This window comes from Salminus brasiliensis, chromosome 9 (genome assembly GCF_030463535.1).
Source record: "Salminus brasiliensis chromosome 9, fSalBra1.hap2, whole genome shotgun sequence".
NCBI lineage: Eukaryota > Metazoa > Chordata > Actinopteri > Characiformes > Bryconidae > Salminus > Salminus brasiliensis.
The window spans coordinates 5,941,515-5,959,493 of NC_132886.1; the positions used below are offsets into that span (position 1 = coordinate 5,941,515).

At 44.7% G+C, this 17,979-nt stretch overlaps 1 protein-coding gene across 1 annotated transcript in view; it reads left to right on the forward strand.

Annotated features, from left to right (window-relative positions):
* phlpp1 (PH domain and leucine rich repeat protein phosphatase 1) overlaps positions 1-17,979 on the forward strand; it is a 95,837-nt gene that overhangs the window by 46,278 nt on the left and 31,580 nt on the right. Inside the window, 2 exon segments of the mRNA XM_072687248.1 lie at positions 13,219-13,415; positions 14,421-14,546. Coding sequence (XP_072543349.1) covers positions 13,219-13,415; positions 14,421-14,546 — 323 coding nt within the window.

Here is a 17,979-nt window from a genome sequence, read left to right on the forward strand (position 1 = left end):
ATATTTGCATTATTGTCCGTAGTGAGTTGTCCGTGAGCCATAGTTGTGTATTGTAGTGAGTGAGGGTCCAGTTTGTGTATGTAAATATTTTAATTTGGTGTCCTAGTCCCTGTCCCCATTCAGGGCACGGATGGCTCGTGGAAAAAAGCTCCTCCTCCTATTAGCTTGTTTAAAGCTTTTTAAAGGAAACACTGAAGTTCAGTAGCTTGGACCTGAATGTGAAACTGCTGCAGAAGCTCCTTCTGTTTCTGAACTGGTGTTTTTCCACTGCTCTGAAATGTGACTTTTACACCAGTTAAAAGCTGGTTGGTGAAGTTCATCCAGATTACGCTTCCCTGCCTGCACGGGTTTCTGGATTGTGGCCAATTTTATCTTTTCATAGCATAGCGCTTTTTCAAACGCTGCTCTTATGAAGCTTATTAGATCTTATTAATGAAACGATATCAGAAACGTGCGACCTATAAAAAGTGGAACACTGTAAATATCAGGGGTTCCCGTCAGAGCTGGTATCGCTATCGGGACTCTGTATCAGCAGATACTTAAAGATCTGGTATCAGTATCGGAAAGGAAAGAGTGGAATCGGTGCACCCCTAGCTGTGAGGAAGGCCTCCTGTCTTCACTGTAACAGACGGTGTTGTGTGTTCGGAGGACGAGCCTGTCAGTGCTGTAGATGTTGAGAGGTGTCTCGTTACCCGTCTTGCCCCGGGGTCACTCAGCTTCTGCCACTACTCACCGGAAGCCTCATACATGAGCAATTCCTGCTATTTAAGAGATGCCAGGATTCCTGACTATGCACACAGCTTCCCTGCCATCGTTGAGCAGCAGTAAGGACACCATCCCTAGTCCCTGTAGAGAAGCACTGCCAATAGAATAGGACTCCCAGGAGCAGATGCACATGAACCCATTGACACCATGCTGCCTAATGCCAGGTGTAGGCTAGAGGGGTGTAAAGCCCTGCTGGGCGGTCAGGCCGTGTTTCATCTCTGCAGCATCATCTGGAAGTTTGATATCTGTGTTTTCAGCCTTTGCCGGACAGTCAGTGAGGATGTCATCTAGCCTGGCTGCTATCTGAGCTGCAGACATGCTGAGTCTTCAGCTGTTTCTAAGAATAGCCTGCAATTAATTTTTCGATCAGGTGCTCTGGACGGTGAAATGCGATTCCCGAATCGGCCTCCAGTGAATCGATAGTTGCTGATGGTGAACTTCAGGGACGGGCTGCTGTGGACTCTGGAGATGAGGTGGCCTGAATTCCGGTTTAACCGTGACCGTGCTAACGGAGGCCTCGGCTCGCTGTTGGTAGAGGTGGGGCGGTGCACTCGTTAAGAAGACGAAGGACTGCTGTCCTCAATATACACTTACTGTTTACACACTTTATGATATGATTTATTACACACTTTAAATCCTCACCCTGGACTAAAACACCCTCAGACTCCGTCCGGATTTGTCCAATATCACAAATCGGAGGCTGTCATGTTCACAGCAGATCAACAGAGGGGGAACGTCGGCTGTGTGTAGAAGCACATTAAACAAGCGTCCAGTTTACATTGCGGTGGAGCTTGAGTCTGGACTGACCCCACCCCACCCCCCTTACCCCCTCACCACCCCCCTTACCCCCTCACCACCCCACTCACCCCCTCTGGCTGAACCCGTGTGTTTGTGTTTGTCTTGTTTATGCTGTTGCCTTTTCTCAATCGTTGTACAGCGTTTGGTTTGTTGCTGTGGAAATTAAATGCCAATTAAAAGAAATCATAATATGAATAATTAAAAAATAGCTTTGTTGAAGAACTGCAAAAAAAATATGATTATAATAATAATAATAATAATAATGTGTGGTTAATTTATAATGATAATAAAGTGCAGTTAAGATTATAATAATAAATGATATTACTGTTGTAAGTGCAGTCAATTTATCATTTATATTTATAAGATATATAGTATCATTAATAATTATAAGATTCACGTTCAGTAATAAGCATAATTATAATAAAATTACAGTAAATAATACATATTGATGCAAAAAGGATAAAAAGACATACAGTAAAAATGCTGAGATGCAGTAGAATAGATATCTATTGCAGTAAAAAGGAAAATGAATCATTATAAGATGAGGTGCAGGCAGTAAAATGGATAATTAATAATAAGTGCGCAACAAATAATAATAAAAAGTACAGCAAAAACTTTCATATACAATTAATGGTAATTGTATGAACATTGCATCATAATAATAATAATAATAATAATAATAATTTTGACTATTATCAAATAAAGTTTGTTAATTGTTTTTTGTATTATTTTTATTGTATTGTATTATATTTTCAAATTCAATAATAACAATGATTTATTATTATTATTATTATTATTGTTGTAATACTACTACTACTACTACTACTAATAATAATAATAATAATAATAATAATTTGGAGTTTTTCTTTAGTATTCCAGCATCACCCAAACTCTTCTGGAGATCAGTGAATAAATACATAATCAATAATCAGCTTCAGACAACAGTCAGATCTGAACATCTGATCAGTGTCCTTATTTTTTCTTCATTACCTACTTTTACCATCTCTCTCTCTCTCTCTCTCTCTCTCTCTCTCTCTCTCTCTCTCTTCTCTCTCTCTCTCTTTCTCTCTCTCTCTCTCTTTCTCAAAACGAGGTCACAGATGAGTGTGTGTGTGTATGTGTGTGTATGTGTGTGTGTGTGTGTGTGTGTGTGTGTGTGTGTGTGAGAGAGAGACAGAAAGAGACCATATCTAGACCTGTAATTCTCCGTATCCGGTTCTGCATGGGGTTCTGTAGTAGACGATGCAATGGTCAGTTGAGTCCAGTCAGGGTCCGCTGTTTTAACCAGGCCTTATATAAAGCAGGCAGAGCTGCTCTACCCCCGGCTCTCCACTCAAACAGGGATCATCCGACACTGGAGCACGTTTTCACGCTTCACGTTTGGGCCACCGCTCTCTGGGACCTCTAGTGGCGGCCGGGTGAACTGCAGGTTAGCTGCTGAAGTGGGCCCTGTCAGTGCGTGCTGTGTGTGTGTGTGTGTGTGTGTGTGTGTGTGTGTGTGTGTGTTTGGGTCCTCCTTCTGCTGACCATCTACTAAACCAGCAGAATCCTTGTCAGTCTGTAGAGATGTGGTCAGAGAGTCGGGAAACGGGACAGTACTGACCCGGTCAGATGTTCCTCCAGCTTTGCTTGCTCATTGGTGAGCCGGTCGGGAGCGGGAATTACGAGTGTTTGTAATTAAAAAATTGGGAATTTTTAAAAAAGGGGGCAGAACAGACTTGTTAAGGTCAAATAATTAAATAATTTACTAATTGATTTATTCATTAGGCTTCGGTTTCGTCCTCGCCAGCATCACAGGAACAATCAAGGAGTTACAGTTGAGCTACTAATGCATTCAGCTACTTGAAGCTGCTCCCATGCAATCAAATCCTCACAGCAATGCTCCTCCAAAATCTTGTGGAAAGCCACCTTCAGTTACTCCAACAAAGGTGAAAACAGTGAGAGCAGGTGTCCCAATAATTTTGTCCATTCAATAAGTTATAATAATTTGCTGTTATTCATCTGTTTGAAGTGTGTGTGTGTGTGTGTGTGTGTGTGAAATAGAATTAGTGCAGTGACCAGAAGTCCAGAAGAATCACTCATGAAGGGTCTCATACCTCAACACCTGGGCACACCTGGGAGTGTGTGTGGGTGTATTCGTTGAGGTTGAACAGGTGCATGTGTATCCTAGACTGTGTGTGTGTGTGTGTGTGTGTGCTGGGCAGTTAGATGGGTGCATATGGATGTAAAGGGTGTGTGTGCACATCAACAGGTCGTGTGTGTGTGTGTGTGTGTGTGTGTGTGTGTGTGTGTGTGTGTGTGTTTGCCAGGCCTGCGTGCCAGAGCGTCAGTTTGACATTCATCAGACAATTAATTACGGTCACATCGCGCCTGCTGATAGGACGACCGCCCTGCGCCATGGAAACGGGGCGACAGATTGAAGGCCAGGGGGAGATGGAGGAGGGGTGGAGGAGGGATGGAGGAGGTTGTGGGGGGGGTGCTGGACACGTTTCTGGAGGCGGTGTGGAGAGGCTGGCAGCTAAACACAGTTTACCATGAGGTTCCGTTCAGGAGATAATGAAGGTCTGCTGCTCACGGTTCTAGACGCGAGGATTTCGGTAAGATCTAGATAGGTGCTGGGAGGAACAGAAAGAAGAGATATGAGGCCGGTTCTGCTGGGTTTGGACTCGTAGCCCAGGCCGTGTTCCAGCTAACTGAGGCTCAAATCCACCTGTTTAGAGGATAAAGCCTCATATCTGAGAGCCCAGGGTCGAGGGATTGCTGTTAGGAGTGTCTTCCACTGTTATTTTAGGCTTATTTAGTCGACTGGCTCATCCTGGTTTGCTTGCATTGCCTTTTAATCGAACTCTGCGCCGCTAAACTTGCAGCTACGGTGGGCTTGGGTTTTTTCCCCCCCACCTGTTTTCAGGGCATGATCTCTCCGCCTCCGTCATGTGGCTCTCTCAAATGCACATGGAGGGAATGAGCTTGGGGCCAGAAATCTGACCCCTCAGACTCGCCGTAATTTTGAAATCCTGTGAAAAAATGTAGAAGACGTAAAACTCCAGAGACAGTGTACTTTCTTTATGAGAATATATATGAATGAATGACTGAATGCCATCAAATCCTCACAGCAATGTTCCAGCATTTAATGTACATGCCTTTGCAGTACATTGAGTTGAGGCTGCTGTTTACTGCAGCAAAGGGAAAACGCACTCCCTGTTAGGCGTCTACAAACTTTTGGACAGTCTGTGTGTGTGGATACATATATAATCATTCAGAGATGTTCAGTATTGACACACACACACACACACACACACACACACGCTGGCAGCCTGGTTTATAGTTGAGGGGCATACACACACACACACACACACTGCTCCTGCTGGAGAACATCTGGAAAGGTCCTAAAGAGGGTGTTTAGTGGATTAGCTGCAGACTAATTGAAGATTAAGCCCTTCACAAAGTGTGAAAGTGCGGTTTCCACGGAGACCAGAAACCTCCTCCCCCTAGCATGCTCTCTCTCGCTCTCACTCTCGCTCTCACTCTCTCTCTCACACACACACACACACACATATAGCCATGCAGGCCTTTACTAAAGACATCCCACATGCCCCCTTTGCCACACTCAAAACCCACCACCCAAATGCTGCTCCGGTGGTCCTGTCGGGTTCTGAGCATGATGGGTCGAGTTCATTCAAAAAGGAAAGAGACAGAGGCTCCACACACACTCACACACACACACACTCTCTCTCTCACACACACACTCACACACACACACACACACACATTTGTCCCCTGTCCTCTAGTGCCTCTAGATCGCTGCTGATACAGGACGAGCTCCCGCAGCGTGTGCAGCAGGCTCCTCACCATCACTCCTGCCTGCTTTAGAGGACAGTGTGTGTTTATTGTGACACTGGCAATCTGTAGCGCTCTGGGGGACGGACGGTGTGAGCGGGCGTACACCAAGAGAACCTGAGAGAGAGAGAGAGAGAGAGAGAGAGAGAGTGAGATATGGATGCAGAGATTGACACCCTGGTGTTTTTCCATTAGCTGTGTTTTCGTGAGTGGGCGAGATGCTCAGCTGATTTTCTTGTTACTGTTGTCCGTCACTGACCAGCCGGGAACTGCGCTTCCCGATAAAATAGGAAACCTTCAAATGCCCTTATCCTGCAGGTCCGGATAGCTTAACTCTAAATAATAAAGCCGTTTGGAATCCGCCATGGTTCAACATTCATCTCCAGAGGTTTGTGGACATGCTTTCTAATGAGTGAGCTAGGAAGGCATTGCCAGTGGAACGAGAGGCTCTGGAGGAGCTACTCATGACCCTGAAGGTCACCATGCCTAAGGCCCCTTCATGCTCTCTGAAGTTACTGGCCGTCATCCAGTAGCTTTGGGATGAGCTGTATCCTCAGAACTGATCATCCAGCCATACCTCACCTCACTTATCCTCCTGTATGGCTGGATACAATCAACCTTTCCACATAGCAATGTTCCGGGATCTAGGGTAATGCCTTTCCGGTAGAGTGGAGGCTGTTACTGCAGCATCGCACCTTTGGAATGAGCTGAAGCTCCCGAACCATCATCATCCAGCATCCGCCATACCTGACCTCACTGATGCTCTTGTGTGGCTGGAAGCAATCAAAATCTTCTCACAGCAATGTTCCACATTCTAGTGTAGTCTTTCCAGAAGAGATGCTGTTCATGCAGCAAAAGAGGCACTGCCTCCTTACCAGTGTCCTCGGTTTGAGAAGAAACTGTGGAAGAACAGGTGTCCACATACTTTTGTCCATTCGGGAAGCCTGTGATGAGGTGACTGTTTGTCTGTGTGTGTGTGTGTGTGATGGAGATCGCATTCACTGCGGGCGTTAGGATTTGAACTGACATTGGTGCCCCTAGTTGAAGACACACACACACACACACACACACACACACAGACAGACAGACAGACAGATGTGGTGCCCACAACAGTGGAGCTATTTACAGGCCTGATCTACAGCTGTGTGTCTGTCTCGCTCTCTCTCTTCTGCTTTTGTTCATCCTCGCTTTGTCTCTAGTCACAGAAGAGCTGCTTCTGATTTCAACAACTGCTTTATTGAAACACACACACACACACACACACACAGTTACATCAGTCACCCCAAATAACCCCACAGACTGAGACGCTACATATTTTACAGCATGATTTCCTAACTATTAGCCTGTTTACACCTGGCATCAACGTGCGTTCCCTATCCGGATACTATCCGGCTCTGATCCGACGCTTCCCCCACAGTACACGTCGACAGGTACGCAGTTTCCGCCTTGCAGTATCTCTCCATGGTGGTCTGGCTCCATGGTTTTGCAGAGCTTTGGGGTTCAGTACAGTTCGTTTACCCCTGGCTTTTCCTGTGGTCAGCTGAAATCCAACCGTGATCCGATCAGATCCCCAAAGCCACGTTAAATCAAGGAGCAGAACCGCTGGTGGTCCAGTCCGCTGGTGGTTCGGTCCAGGGCGGGTTTCGAGCTGTGTTTTATAGGTGGGAAGTTAGTTGAGTGGTTCTGGTACGTGCTGTAGGATAGTCGCTACATTCCCAGTGCCGATGTGCCAATCTCGTGAATGGTTGGGTTGTGGTGGGTCCGTAGCCTACCCAGAATCATTGGACAGAAGGTAGGGGAAACCCCAGGACCCCTTGGAATTATCCTGCAGCCCTAAACTACCAGGGCCTACAATCCATTCTACTGTCAGCATCCGTGTGGGTTCCTCCCACCCTCCGAAAACACAGGACGGGTGAATTGGCCATGCTAAATTGCCCCCAGCTATGAGCGTACGAGTGGAAGGGCTTGTGTGGCATCCCTGCCTTGCACCCAGGTAAGCTCTGGCAACCGACCCACCACGACCCTGCCCAGGAAGGTCCCAATTTGATGCATCCTGGTCCACAGAGCTTTCCCGAACCCCTGACGTTCCTCAATCTGACATGTAAACGCCTCCAGTAAACCTGCTGCACCTGTTGCGCTACGAAGGCGGTCCCAGCTGCCTCGGACGTCTCCTGCACCCTCTCCGAGAAGAGACAGGAAAGTGGTAGCAGTATGTGGGTCAGGACTCTATGGTACGCCGAGAGAAGAGGAGTGTGTGTGTGTGTGTGTGTGTGTGTGTGTGTGTGTGTGTGTGTGTGTGTGTGTGTGTGTAGCCCAGTTTGCAGGAGGCCGCGGAGGGACTCGGTAATGAGCTGCTGTTTGGGGACCTGGCCTTGTTCTCTCAGGGTGGCGGCAGAAAATGAGCCCCGCCACTGCAGATATTACGGATGTCTATGAATCTGCTTGGTTTGTCGTCGGATCGGAATCGGCAGAAATGTGGAAAAGACAAAGTTCGGCGTTCTTTCCCGTGCTGCCGTTTCTTCATGGAATTCCATTCATTCCTAAAAGGCACGTGAAATTTTGCACCCACCCTCGGAATGTGCCAACGTACGTATTTCTATTCCTTAGGATGTTTTAGACGCTGGACGGGTTCAGTCCGGCGGGTTCAGTCCTAGTCCCAGGTGTTTTCTGAGAGGCGTTCATGCATGGTGTCCGCTTGGGTTTCCTCATGGTCCTCCAATTTCCACCCGCCCCCAAACAGCACACATGGTAGGTGAATTGACCACCTGCGATGGACTAGTGCCCAGTGTCAAGGGGGTATCCCTGCCTTGCGCCCAATGATTCCAAGTAAGCTCTGAACCCACCTTAACCCTGACCCTGAGGAAGCTGGTTAAATAAGGTGTGGAGGATAGTGGACATGTAACTGGGCTACCAACTGTTGATCATAGACCATGACCATGCTCCAAAGCCTTCCCAAGCCTTCCCAAACGTTCCCAAATGTTCTCAAATGAAGGAACACCGAATATTAATCAGACATTAGTCCGAGTTCTGTTAAACCGCCAAAGCTATGATGAGGTATTGCCGAACATCTGAATGGTACTGTGGGTCTCCCAGGCTTTAAGGGGAGAGGGGGCTGTTTCCGTAAGTGGGAGCTGTCCAGGGAAATCTGGCCCTTCCTGCACAAGAGGAGAGGAAGGAAGCCCTCTACTCTAACGGACACACACCCTCCACACTACACACCCTCAGACCTGCCGATCACGTGTTGGACAGGCTGGATGTTTTGAGTTAGGTGGTGCTGAAATGATGAGCAGTGCACCATGACAAGAGATGGCAACCTGCACGTAGACTTTTTAACTTTCTGGATATAATTTTATGCAAATGAGCAAAACGCTGGCCAATCAGACTGTGGCACAGTAACCAAATATGCCGCACCTAGTCTCTGGGATCTGAGGCCTTTTAACTTTGAGGGCTGAATTGTGATGGCTAGACGCCTGGGCCAGTGCATCTCCTAAGCGTCAGGTGTCAGGTCTTGAGGACTGTTCCCTGGTATGCAGTGGTCAGTACCTACCAAAAGTGCGCCAAAGAAGGGCAACCGGTGAACCCGGCGACAGGGTCATTTTGGTACCCAAGACTCATCTGTGAGATCTATGAGACCGCCATTCTAGAGGATACTGAGGATACACCTCTTTGAGAGCTCCGACATCCACAGGTTCACCAGAACTAGAGCCCCTGGCTTTGGATAGTACCGGAATTGCCCATATTTGTGTAGTGGTCAGCAACACACCTGGAACTGTGTGCTTTAAGGGCTTTTAGCAGTGTCAGAAAACTTCAGGCTCCGGTGACCTTCAGTCCTGCAGGGACTCGTCCTCCAGCCTTGCCAGAAGCCGGTCGGCGCACAGCATGCAGGGCCGTTCTGCTCCGTCACTCTCTGAACTCGAAGTGCAAATGAATCCCGGCCCATTTCCCTTGTGTATAAACAGGACGTCCCCGTTCACGTGTGGCCCACCCTGCACTCCCCGGTCTGGGCGGAGGGACGCGGGCCGGGATGCGCCGGGCACTGGGTGCAGCGCAGCTCACGGTTATTGTTTCGCTTTCCGACTTCGCATTGTTCTTTCTTTTAAGCATTCATTCCTGTTTGGAAAGCAGATACGATCGTTTGCGGGCGTTCCATCACTGTCATATGCAGAGCCTATGGAAGGGTGTGTGTGTGTGTGTGTGTGTGTGTGTGTGTGTGTGTGACCTTGCGTTTACTATATTTAGCAGTCATGTCGTCGCTGTCGCGTCAAACTCTTGTATCTCCATCAGATTTGTTGGGGTTTGAAGCCCATCATGGAGGGTGGTTTGGTTGGTCTAGCAGATCAGAGTGCAGATCCGGCACAGAGTCCCTTGGTCCCTTTACCATTTTAGATGCTCTCCACTATATGTCCAAATGTTTGTGGACACCCTTTTAATGCATGTGTATACACAGCTTGTCTAGTCCCTATAGAGAAGTACTGCCTATAGTATAACCTGTTGGCGCCATACCTAATGCCAGACATGGGCTACAAGACGTGGATGGTGCTCCATCTATCCATCCATACTTTTAGAATGCAATCAAATCCTCACAGCAATGCTCCTCCAAAATCTAGTAGAAAGCCTTCTTGCCTGGACAGTAAAGACAGTTACTCCAACAAAAGCAGGATAACTGTTTTTAATATCCTTGATTTCAGAAGAAACAGTGAGCGAGCAGGTGTCCCAATACTTTTGTCCATATAATGTATCTAATCTTCTCAGAAATAGTGTTAGAGAAATGGACTTTCCACGCTGACCGGATGTGTGTTTTGGAGGATGCCCTGACCCTTGACCATTTGAATGTCAGCAGCTCTACTTATAGCAGCCTAGTCTTTTTTTTTCCCCCCTAAACCTCACGCATGTCCAGCACATCCTGCGAGCGGTTGCCCCTGGCTCGTTTTCTGGAGCGGTTCTCTGCGACAGGCTAAGCAGCACGTGTAGAAAAGAAGCCGGGCCGAATTATTGAGTTCGCTCTGAGCGTTTGAAGGAAGCACGGCTGCCTGGTCGCTGTAGGTCAGCCATCGGGGCTCTATTTCGGGTGAACCTGCGGATGTTGGAGCTCTCAGCTCCTTCACGATGGAAAGGTGAAAGCACCTGCTGCTCGGGAGCCGGCAGCCCATTTCACAGGGAGTCAGGAAAAGGCAGAACAACCTCAGAGTGCTTTGGGGTTTAGTGGGACTGGAGTAAGTGGGACTGGTTCCAAGGGTGTTTTCCATGCTGTAAACCAGATTTTGATGGACATGTTCGGAGTTCTGCCCAGTTTGGGGGGCTTCCCAGCTCCGATACAACAGGAGTGATGTGGGGAGGAAGTGCCATCAGCCCACCCCTGAGAGAGCAAGGCCAGTTGTGCTCTCTCTGACCCCGGCTGCTGATGGCAAGCAGCTTGACCCAAGGTTCGAAAATGGCAGCGGTTTAGTTCCCTGGACCAGATTTTCTAGCGGAAGCTGACCTTGTTGTTCAGAAGAGTTCAGAGGAGCATTTTCTGCTTCTTACTGTTCAGGTCGTCTCAAACACGTTCAACGATGTTGAGGTCTGGTCCACCCTAAAATGTGGCATGTAGAATTTTTTACGGTGCATTTTCTGGCTAACCATCCTATTAGGGCTGCGTATTGGCAAGAACCTGGAGATACGATGGAGATGCGTGACATAATACAGGGGGTTGCGATTCAATGTATTTTGTGATATTTTGCGAATATTAATTATTATTATTATTATTATTATTACTATTATATAATATTATATATATATATATATATATATATATATATATATATATATATATATATTTATTTATTTATTTATTTTTTTTTTTTAAATAGTTTATTTAAATATATATAGTTGACTTTTTATCCCATCAGAACAGTGGGGCCTGAAGACACAGTGCCCTCTAGTGGTTGGGGTTTAAACACAACACATATTGAACCACTGTCTGCATCAATCTTTACAGCTATACTTAATTATTAATCAGAAATTGTGTGTTTTTGATGATTTAAACAGTATAAATTAATGATATATCAGTATTTTCTTACACTATAGCCACTAAACCCATAACTATCTGTTACCAGTAGGCCAAAATCCTATGCTGTTATTTTAGGATCTGCCCATTTTGCGCTAATTTGGTCGCCACATTGGACGGCAACCCTCATTCATGTACGCCAGGTAACACCCATTGTACTGTAATATTGAGCCTTTATTGCCATTACACTCGAACACTACAAATGGGTCGACTGCGGTACAGCTTAGTGGAGCAAAGAGAGGGTTAAGGCTCTCTCGAAGCCTCAACAGTGGCAGCTTAGTGGACCTGGGTATTGAACCCACAACCCTGTGATTAATAACCCAGTGCCCTGACTACTGAGCCGCCACTAAGGAGTTGAACTCCTCTTGTATTTATTTGGTCCTGTGCGTAATCAGACCTTCGTTAACCAGCTGGGTTACTGTTCGGACTGTTAAGTCCACCTAGGCCTGGAGAAACCCGCTGCCAGCACAGTCCCCTGAGAAGATCCCAGCCCTGAATACGAATAGAAGTGAGATTGGTCAGCCCTCGGAATCTGCCGTGCTGGTGTAGGAGGCAGGGATGTAAAGTCGAGGACTGTGTTAGGCAGTACAGAGCTTAGTGTTCACCCAGACCTAAAGGTCAGCTGCCAGCGAGGATAAAGGCCTGGGAAAAGCTCTCTCTGCTTCACTCCTGAATTCAGCGAGACGGTGTCAAATATGGGCTGTTAGAGCAGTGACCGTCACAGTGCTGCAGTGTGGAGGAGGGTGTAGTCAGCAGTGGGACAAATTCTGTCAATTCAGGATCAATTCAAGGGGTCAGTTCAGGTCATGACTAGGGATTTTACAGTAACTGGAACCACCTGGTTGTTTGTTCCATACGTCGGTAGTTCATTAGGACCTATTAGTACGCTTTGAGTCATGCCATAGGACAAGCGCTGTTTTATGAAGAGTCATTAAAAAAAAAAAGTATTGGGACACCTGTTCATTCATCGTTTCTTCTGAAATCAAAGGTTTTAAAAAGAGTTTCTCCTGCTTTTGTTGGAGTAACTGTCTCTACTTTCCAGGAAAGAAGACTTTCTACTAGATTCTGGAGCAGCATTGCTGTGAGGATTTGATTGCATCCTCTGACAGCAGCATTAGTGAGATCAGGTCCACTCATCCCCAACTCTCCAACTTCTCTAAAAAAAAAAAGTACTAGATGGAGCACCACCATCCATCATTTCAGAGAACAGTTCTCCCACTGCTCCACAGGTCAATGCTGGGGGGTCTTTACACCCCGGTTCATGTGTATCTGCTCTATAGAGACTATTGTTTGGGCAGTACTTCTCTACAGGAGCTAAACAAGCTGTGTATGTTTGCGCATCTTTGTCTGCAACAGGTGCAACTTGAATTAGGTGAATGCATTTATTAGGTATAAGGGGTGTCCACAAACATTTGGACAGTGTATCGTGTGTGATATGGATTAGCTTTCTTTTTGAGAATTCTGCACTGCAAGTATGATGGTTATGTAATTAATTATTCTAATAACAATAAAAGCAACAATTAATTGATGAATAAGATGAATAAGAAAATCTGCTCCCTGGTGGATTATCTGGGCACTGCATCCATCTGGGCACTTGCGATTTATTTATTTATTTATTTTTATTTATTTATAATTCCCACAGAAAAGCATCGACCGATAGAATGGGACTCTCAGGATCAGCCAACACGCTCAATAAGACCGTTCTCCACGTGCTTTTGCACAATTCCTTCAGTCCGTTTCTCTTCTGAAATCTGTTGTCTTTGTTTTCCTAGGAAAGCCTCACAACATCGAGAGTTCGGAGCGCGTGCAGCTGTCCGGGACCTACAACGTACGGAAAGGCAAACTGCAGCTGCCCGTCAACCGCTGGAGCCGCCGGCAGGTCATCCTGTGCGGAACCTGCCTCATGGTGTCCTCTGTTAAAGCCAGTCACGTGGGCAAGATGCACATCCTGCCCCTCATCGGGGGAAAGGTAAGGGGGCGGGATAGCTCGCAGGGTGTTGGTGGGTCAGATCCAGCATCCCTAGTTCAGTTCAGGTGAGACGGTGAAGAGACGGTGAAGAGACGGTGAGGGTTAGGAACTTCCGTAATTCAGTATTTAGGGGGATTTGATTGTCAATAATTAATGCAAGATGTAGTATTTCAGTGCTGAAACTAAATACCTTATTAATGATAATAATAATAATAATAATAATAGATTTTACTTAATATATATTTATATAGTATTTCATTCCTTTTATATAGCGTATACACTGTGTCCAAATGTTTGTGGACACCCCTTTTAATGAGTGCACTCTTTAAGTTGCATCCATTTCAGACATATGTGCAAATGCACACTCACAGCTTGTTAAGTCCCTGTAAAGAAGTACTGCCAATAGAATAGGACTCTCTGGAGCAGATCAGCATGAACCTATTCGGCACCATGCAGCACCTTATGCCAGGCGTGGGCTAGAGGAGGGTAATAAAGTCCCCCAGCATTGAGCTGTGGAGCAGTGGAACGAACTGTGTCCTCTGAAATGATGGATGGTGCTCCATCCAGTACTTTTGGGATGAGTTGGGAGTTAGTGATGATGAGGTGGGGTGGTGATCATCTTCCAACATCCTGACCTCACTATCTTGATCTTGTTGCTGAATGCAATCAAATCCTCACAGCAGTGCTCCTCCAAAATCTAGTGGAAAGCCTTCTTCCCTGGACAGTAGAGGCAGTTACTCCAACAAAAGCAGGATTTACTCCTGTCAGTATCCTTGATTTTGGAGGGAATGAGAAATGAGCAGGTGTCCCAATACTTTTGTCCATTTAGTGTATGTAATGTGTGATCTGATAGTCGTGTAAAATGCGGTTTTCTGGGGTAGTTTTTAAAGCACTTTCTCTGGAAAGTACTTTGTGACCTCTGGCTGCCTCACTCAACATGTTTTCCTACCTGCAGAAGGTGACCTTGTTCTCTCTCTCCGTGTGTGTGTGTGTGTGTGTGTGTAGGTAGAGGAGGTGAAGAAACACAGCCACTGTTTGGCCTTCAGCTCAGCCGGGCCTCAGAGTCAGACGTACTACATCAGCTTCGACAGCTTCACCGAACACCTCCGCTGGCACCGTCACGCAGCAAAGGTCTGTGTGTGTGTGTGAGTGTGTGAGAGTGTGTGTGTTCATGCGGAATGACTGTCTCATGCAACACCATGACATTCTGGGATCTTGGTAACCTTGCAGCAAGCTTTTTGGCTTTTTGGTGGGATTGCACCAGCCTGGGTGGGGTGGTGCAGTGGGCTGCTGCGCTCCGCCAGAGTAGAGAGAGAGAGAGAGAGAGAGGCAGCTCAGTGCAGGTGTGGGGGCTCACAGCTCAGCCCTGATGTGGGGGTGTTGTGCACACAGCATGTGTTTGTCATTGCTTGGTGTAAACACCCCAAGCCGTGCTGTGCCGTGCGGAATCGGATAGCTCTGTGTGTGGGTTCCATGTCGGCTCCACATATGGATGCCCACCAGGGTCAGTGATGAGTCCAGGAGGGGACAAACACAGGCTGGACACTGCGTATGAGGCCTAGATGCGACCCATATGAGATTCAGGTGGGTTAAGCCCATCTGGGTCCCGGTAAAGCCTGTATAGACCTACTCAGGAACCCACTTAGCCCACGTCCCACCCACGTGAGCCCCACATAACATGTTGGCTGGGTTCTCTCTCTCTCTCTAATGCTCCATTGGTCTCTCCCACACTATATGTCTGTGTGGGTATATATATATATGTGTGTGTGTGTGTGTGTGTGTGTGTGTGTGTGTGTGTGTGTGTATGCATGCTTATTTCCCGGTAGCTGAGAGCAGTATTACAGAGTTGGTTCCTGCTGTGTACAGTCAGTCGCATTTTCTGATAGAGCCGTTACGGGAATGCGAGAACCATCTATCTAGGAACCACCTATCTAGGAACCACCTATCAGGATCTGAACTGAGTCAGGGCGAAAACCAGCAGACACCCGAACCATTCAGATATGCTTGGATTGATACCCGGCCCCGATCCTGATCCACTGGATTGTATTGGAGCATCGTTACTGTTTGTAATCGTGCATTTGCATGTTAATGATTATCTAATGTATATTGAATGCATGGCAAATCAACAACATATATATAAACGTCCCAAGTAGACGTAGAGTCGGCCGCTAACGGGCTGCGCACTGTGAATCACACAGCTCTTGATTGCGTGTATTGTAACACTGTAACTACGTTACAGGCAGTAGATCAGTGGCATTGTCAGGTTCGTGTTCGTGCCTCTATGTAGGCCAGTGTTCCTGCAGCCCAACAAGCTGAATACCCCTGTTTTCCCTGTTGCTGCCAGCCTTGCTGAATATTTTGTGGGCTCTCTGCTGTCTGTACTCTCAGATAAAAGGCTGTTAACAAAGGTAGCCTTCATAGCCACATCTTACACCTGACACCTGCTCCATGTGGTGCTTCTACTGGTAGGTCTTGTTCTTGTTTTCTGCTGATTATTGGCTTCTTACGTCTGCACTGAGACTCCAAGGTCTCGTAGGTCTGTCGGGTGCCCTCTTTAGGTGGGAATATCAGCTCTATTTCTGCCTTTTTTCTGTTGGAAAAAGTGAAATATACTTTTTTCAGCTGCTGGTTTGTGGATTATGAGGTTCATTCTTGCAGCTGTTTGCGTCGGGTAAAAAGCCCATCATGCAGCTTCTACACACCGAACTTTTCCTGCGAATGTACTTTCACTATAGTTTGTATAATTTATATACATTTAATATAGTTTTTATGTGTTTACTAGTCCATTTACTTTCACTATAGTTAATATACTTTATACACACTTTATATATATATATATATATATATATATATATATATATATATATATATATATATATACTGTCACTTTCTGTAGTGCTCTGGACTAGATTATAGATGATCTTCGTAGCCTCTCTCTCTCTGTATGTATGTATATATACATATACACATACAGAGAGAGAGACCGAGAGAGTTCTGCTACTCCTAGCCTACCAAGATCATCTATAATCTAGTCCAGAGCACTATAGAAAGTGACCGTGCATGGTCGGATTGGAGGTTTGTGGAGCTTCTGCAATTGGTTAAAAATTTATCGCGGTAGGAGGCGAGGGCTCTCTTTTTGATGGATTTCGGGACACGTGTCTACCGCAGCCGGATGGAAGATGGTATACTGTAAAAGAATGTTTATATATATATATATGGTTGAGGGTGTTTACTTATTTACAATCATTCTGGTGTATTTTTGGAAACTCTATGCAGTTACAGTATCCATAGTTTCAGTAAAGTTTATAAACGTTCACTCTGGTTTATATATGTTCTCTGAAGTTAAATACACTTTTACTATACATTATATACTTTCCTTATAATAAATATACTTGATGTACGGTCAGCTTGTATGCTTTCACTACGGTTTATGCACAATCACTATGGTTATTTACTACTTTTATACCTTCACTATGGTTCATATGCTTTATATGCTTTACCTTTGTTTTTATATACCTCAACTTTAACTTATATATTTTCACTGTAGTTTAAATACTTTTACTAGTTCATATACTTTCACTATAGTTTATATACCGTAACTATGGTTTATATACTTTCATTGTTGTTTAAAAACTTTTACTGTAGTTTGTATACTTTCACTAGTTCATATACGTTCACTATTGTTTTTCACTATTTTAAATGCTTACATTAGAGTTACCCTATTACCTTAACTATAGTTTATATACCTTCACTGTAGTTTATATACTTTATTTACCTTAACTATAGTTTATATACTTTCACTGTAGTTTATATACTTTATTTAACTTAACTAGTTTATATACTTTCACTGTAGTTTATATACTTTATTTAACTTAACTATAGTTTATATACTTTCACTGTAGTTTATATACTTTATATAGCTTAACTATAGTTTATATACATTCACTGTAGTTTATATGCTTTATTTAACTTAACTATAGTTTATATACTTTCACTGTAGTTTATATACTTTACATACCTTACCTTTAGTTTATATACTTTCACTGTAGTTTATATACTTTATTTAACTTAACTAGTTTATATACTTTTACTGTAGTTTATATACTTTATTTAACTTAACTATAGTTTATATACTTTTACTGTAGTTTATATACTTTATATAGCTTAACTATAGTTTATATACATTCACTGTAGTTTATATGCTTTATTTAACTTAACTATAGTTTATATACTTTCACTGTAGTTTATATACTTTACATACCTTAACTTTAGTTTATATACTTTCACTGTAGTTTATATACTTTTTTTACCTTAACTATAGTTTATGTACCTTCACTGTAGTTTATATACTTTATTTAACTTAACTATAGTTTATATACTTTCACTGTAGTTTATATACTTTATTTACCTTAACTTTAGTTTATATACCTTCACTGTAGTTTATATACTTTACAAACCTTAACATTAGTTTATATACTTTCACTGTAGTTTATATACTATATATGCCGTAACTATAGTTTATATACATTTATTGTAGTTTAAATACTTTCATTATTCCTATACT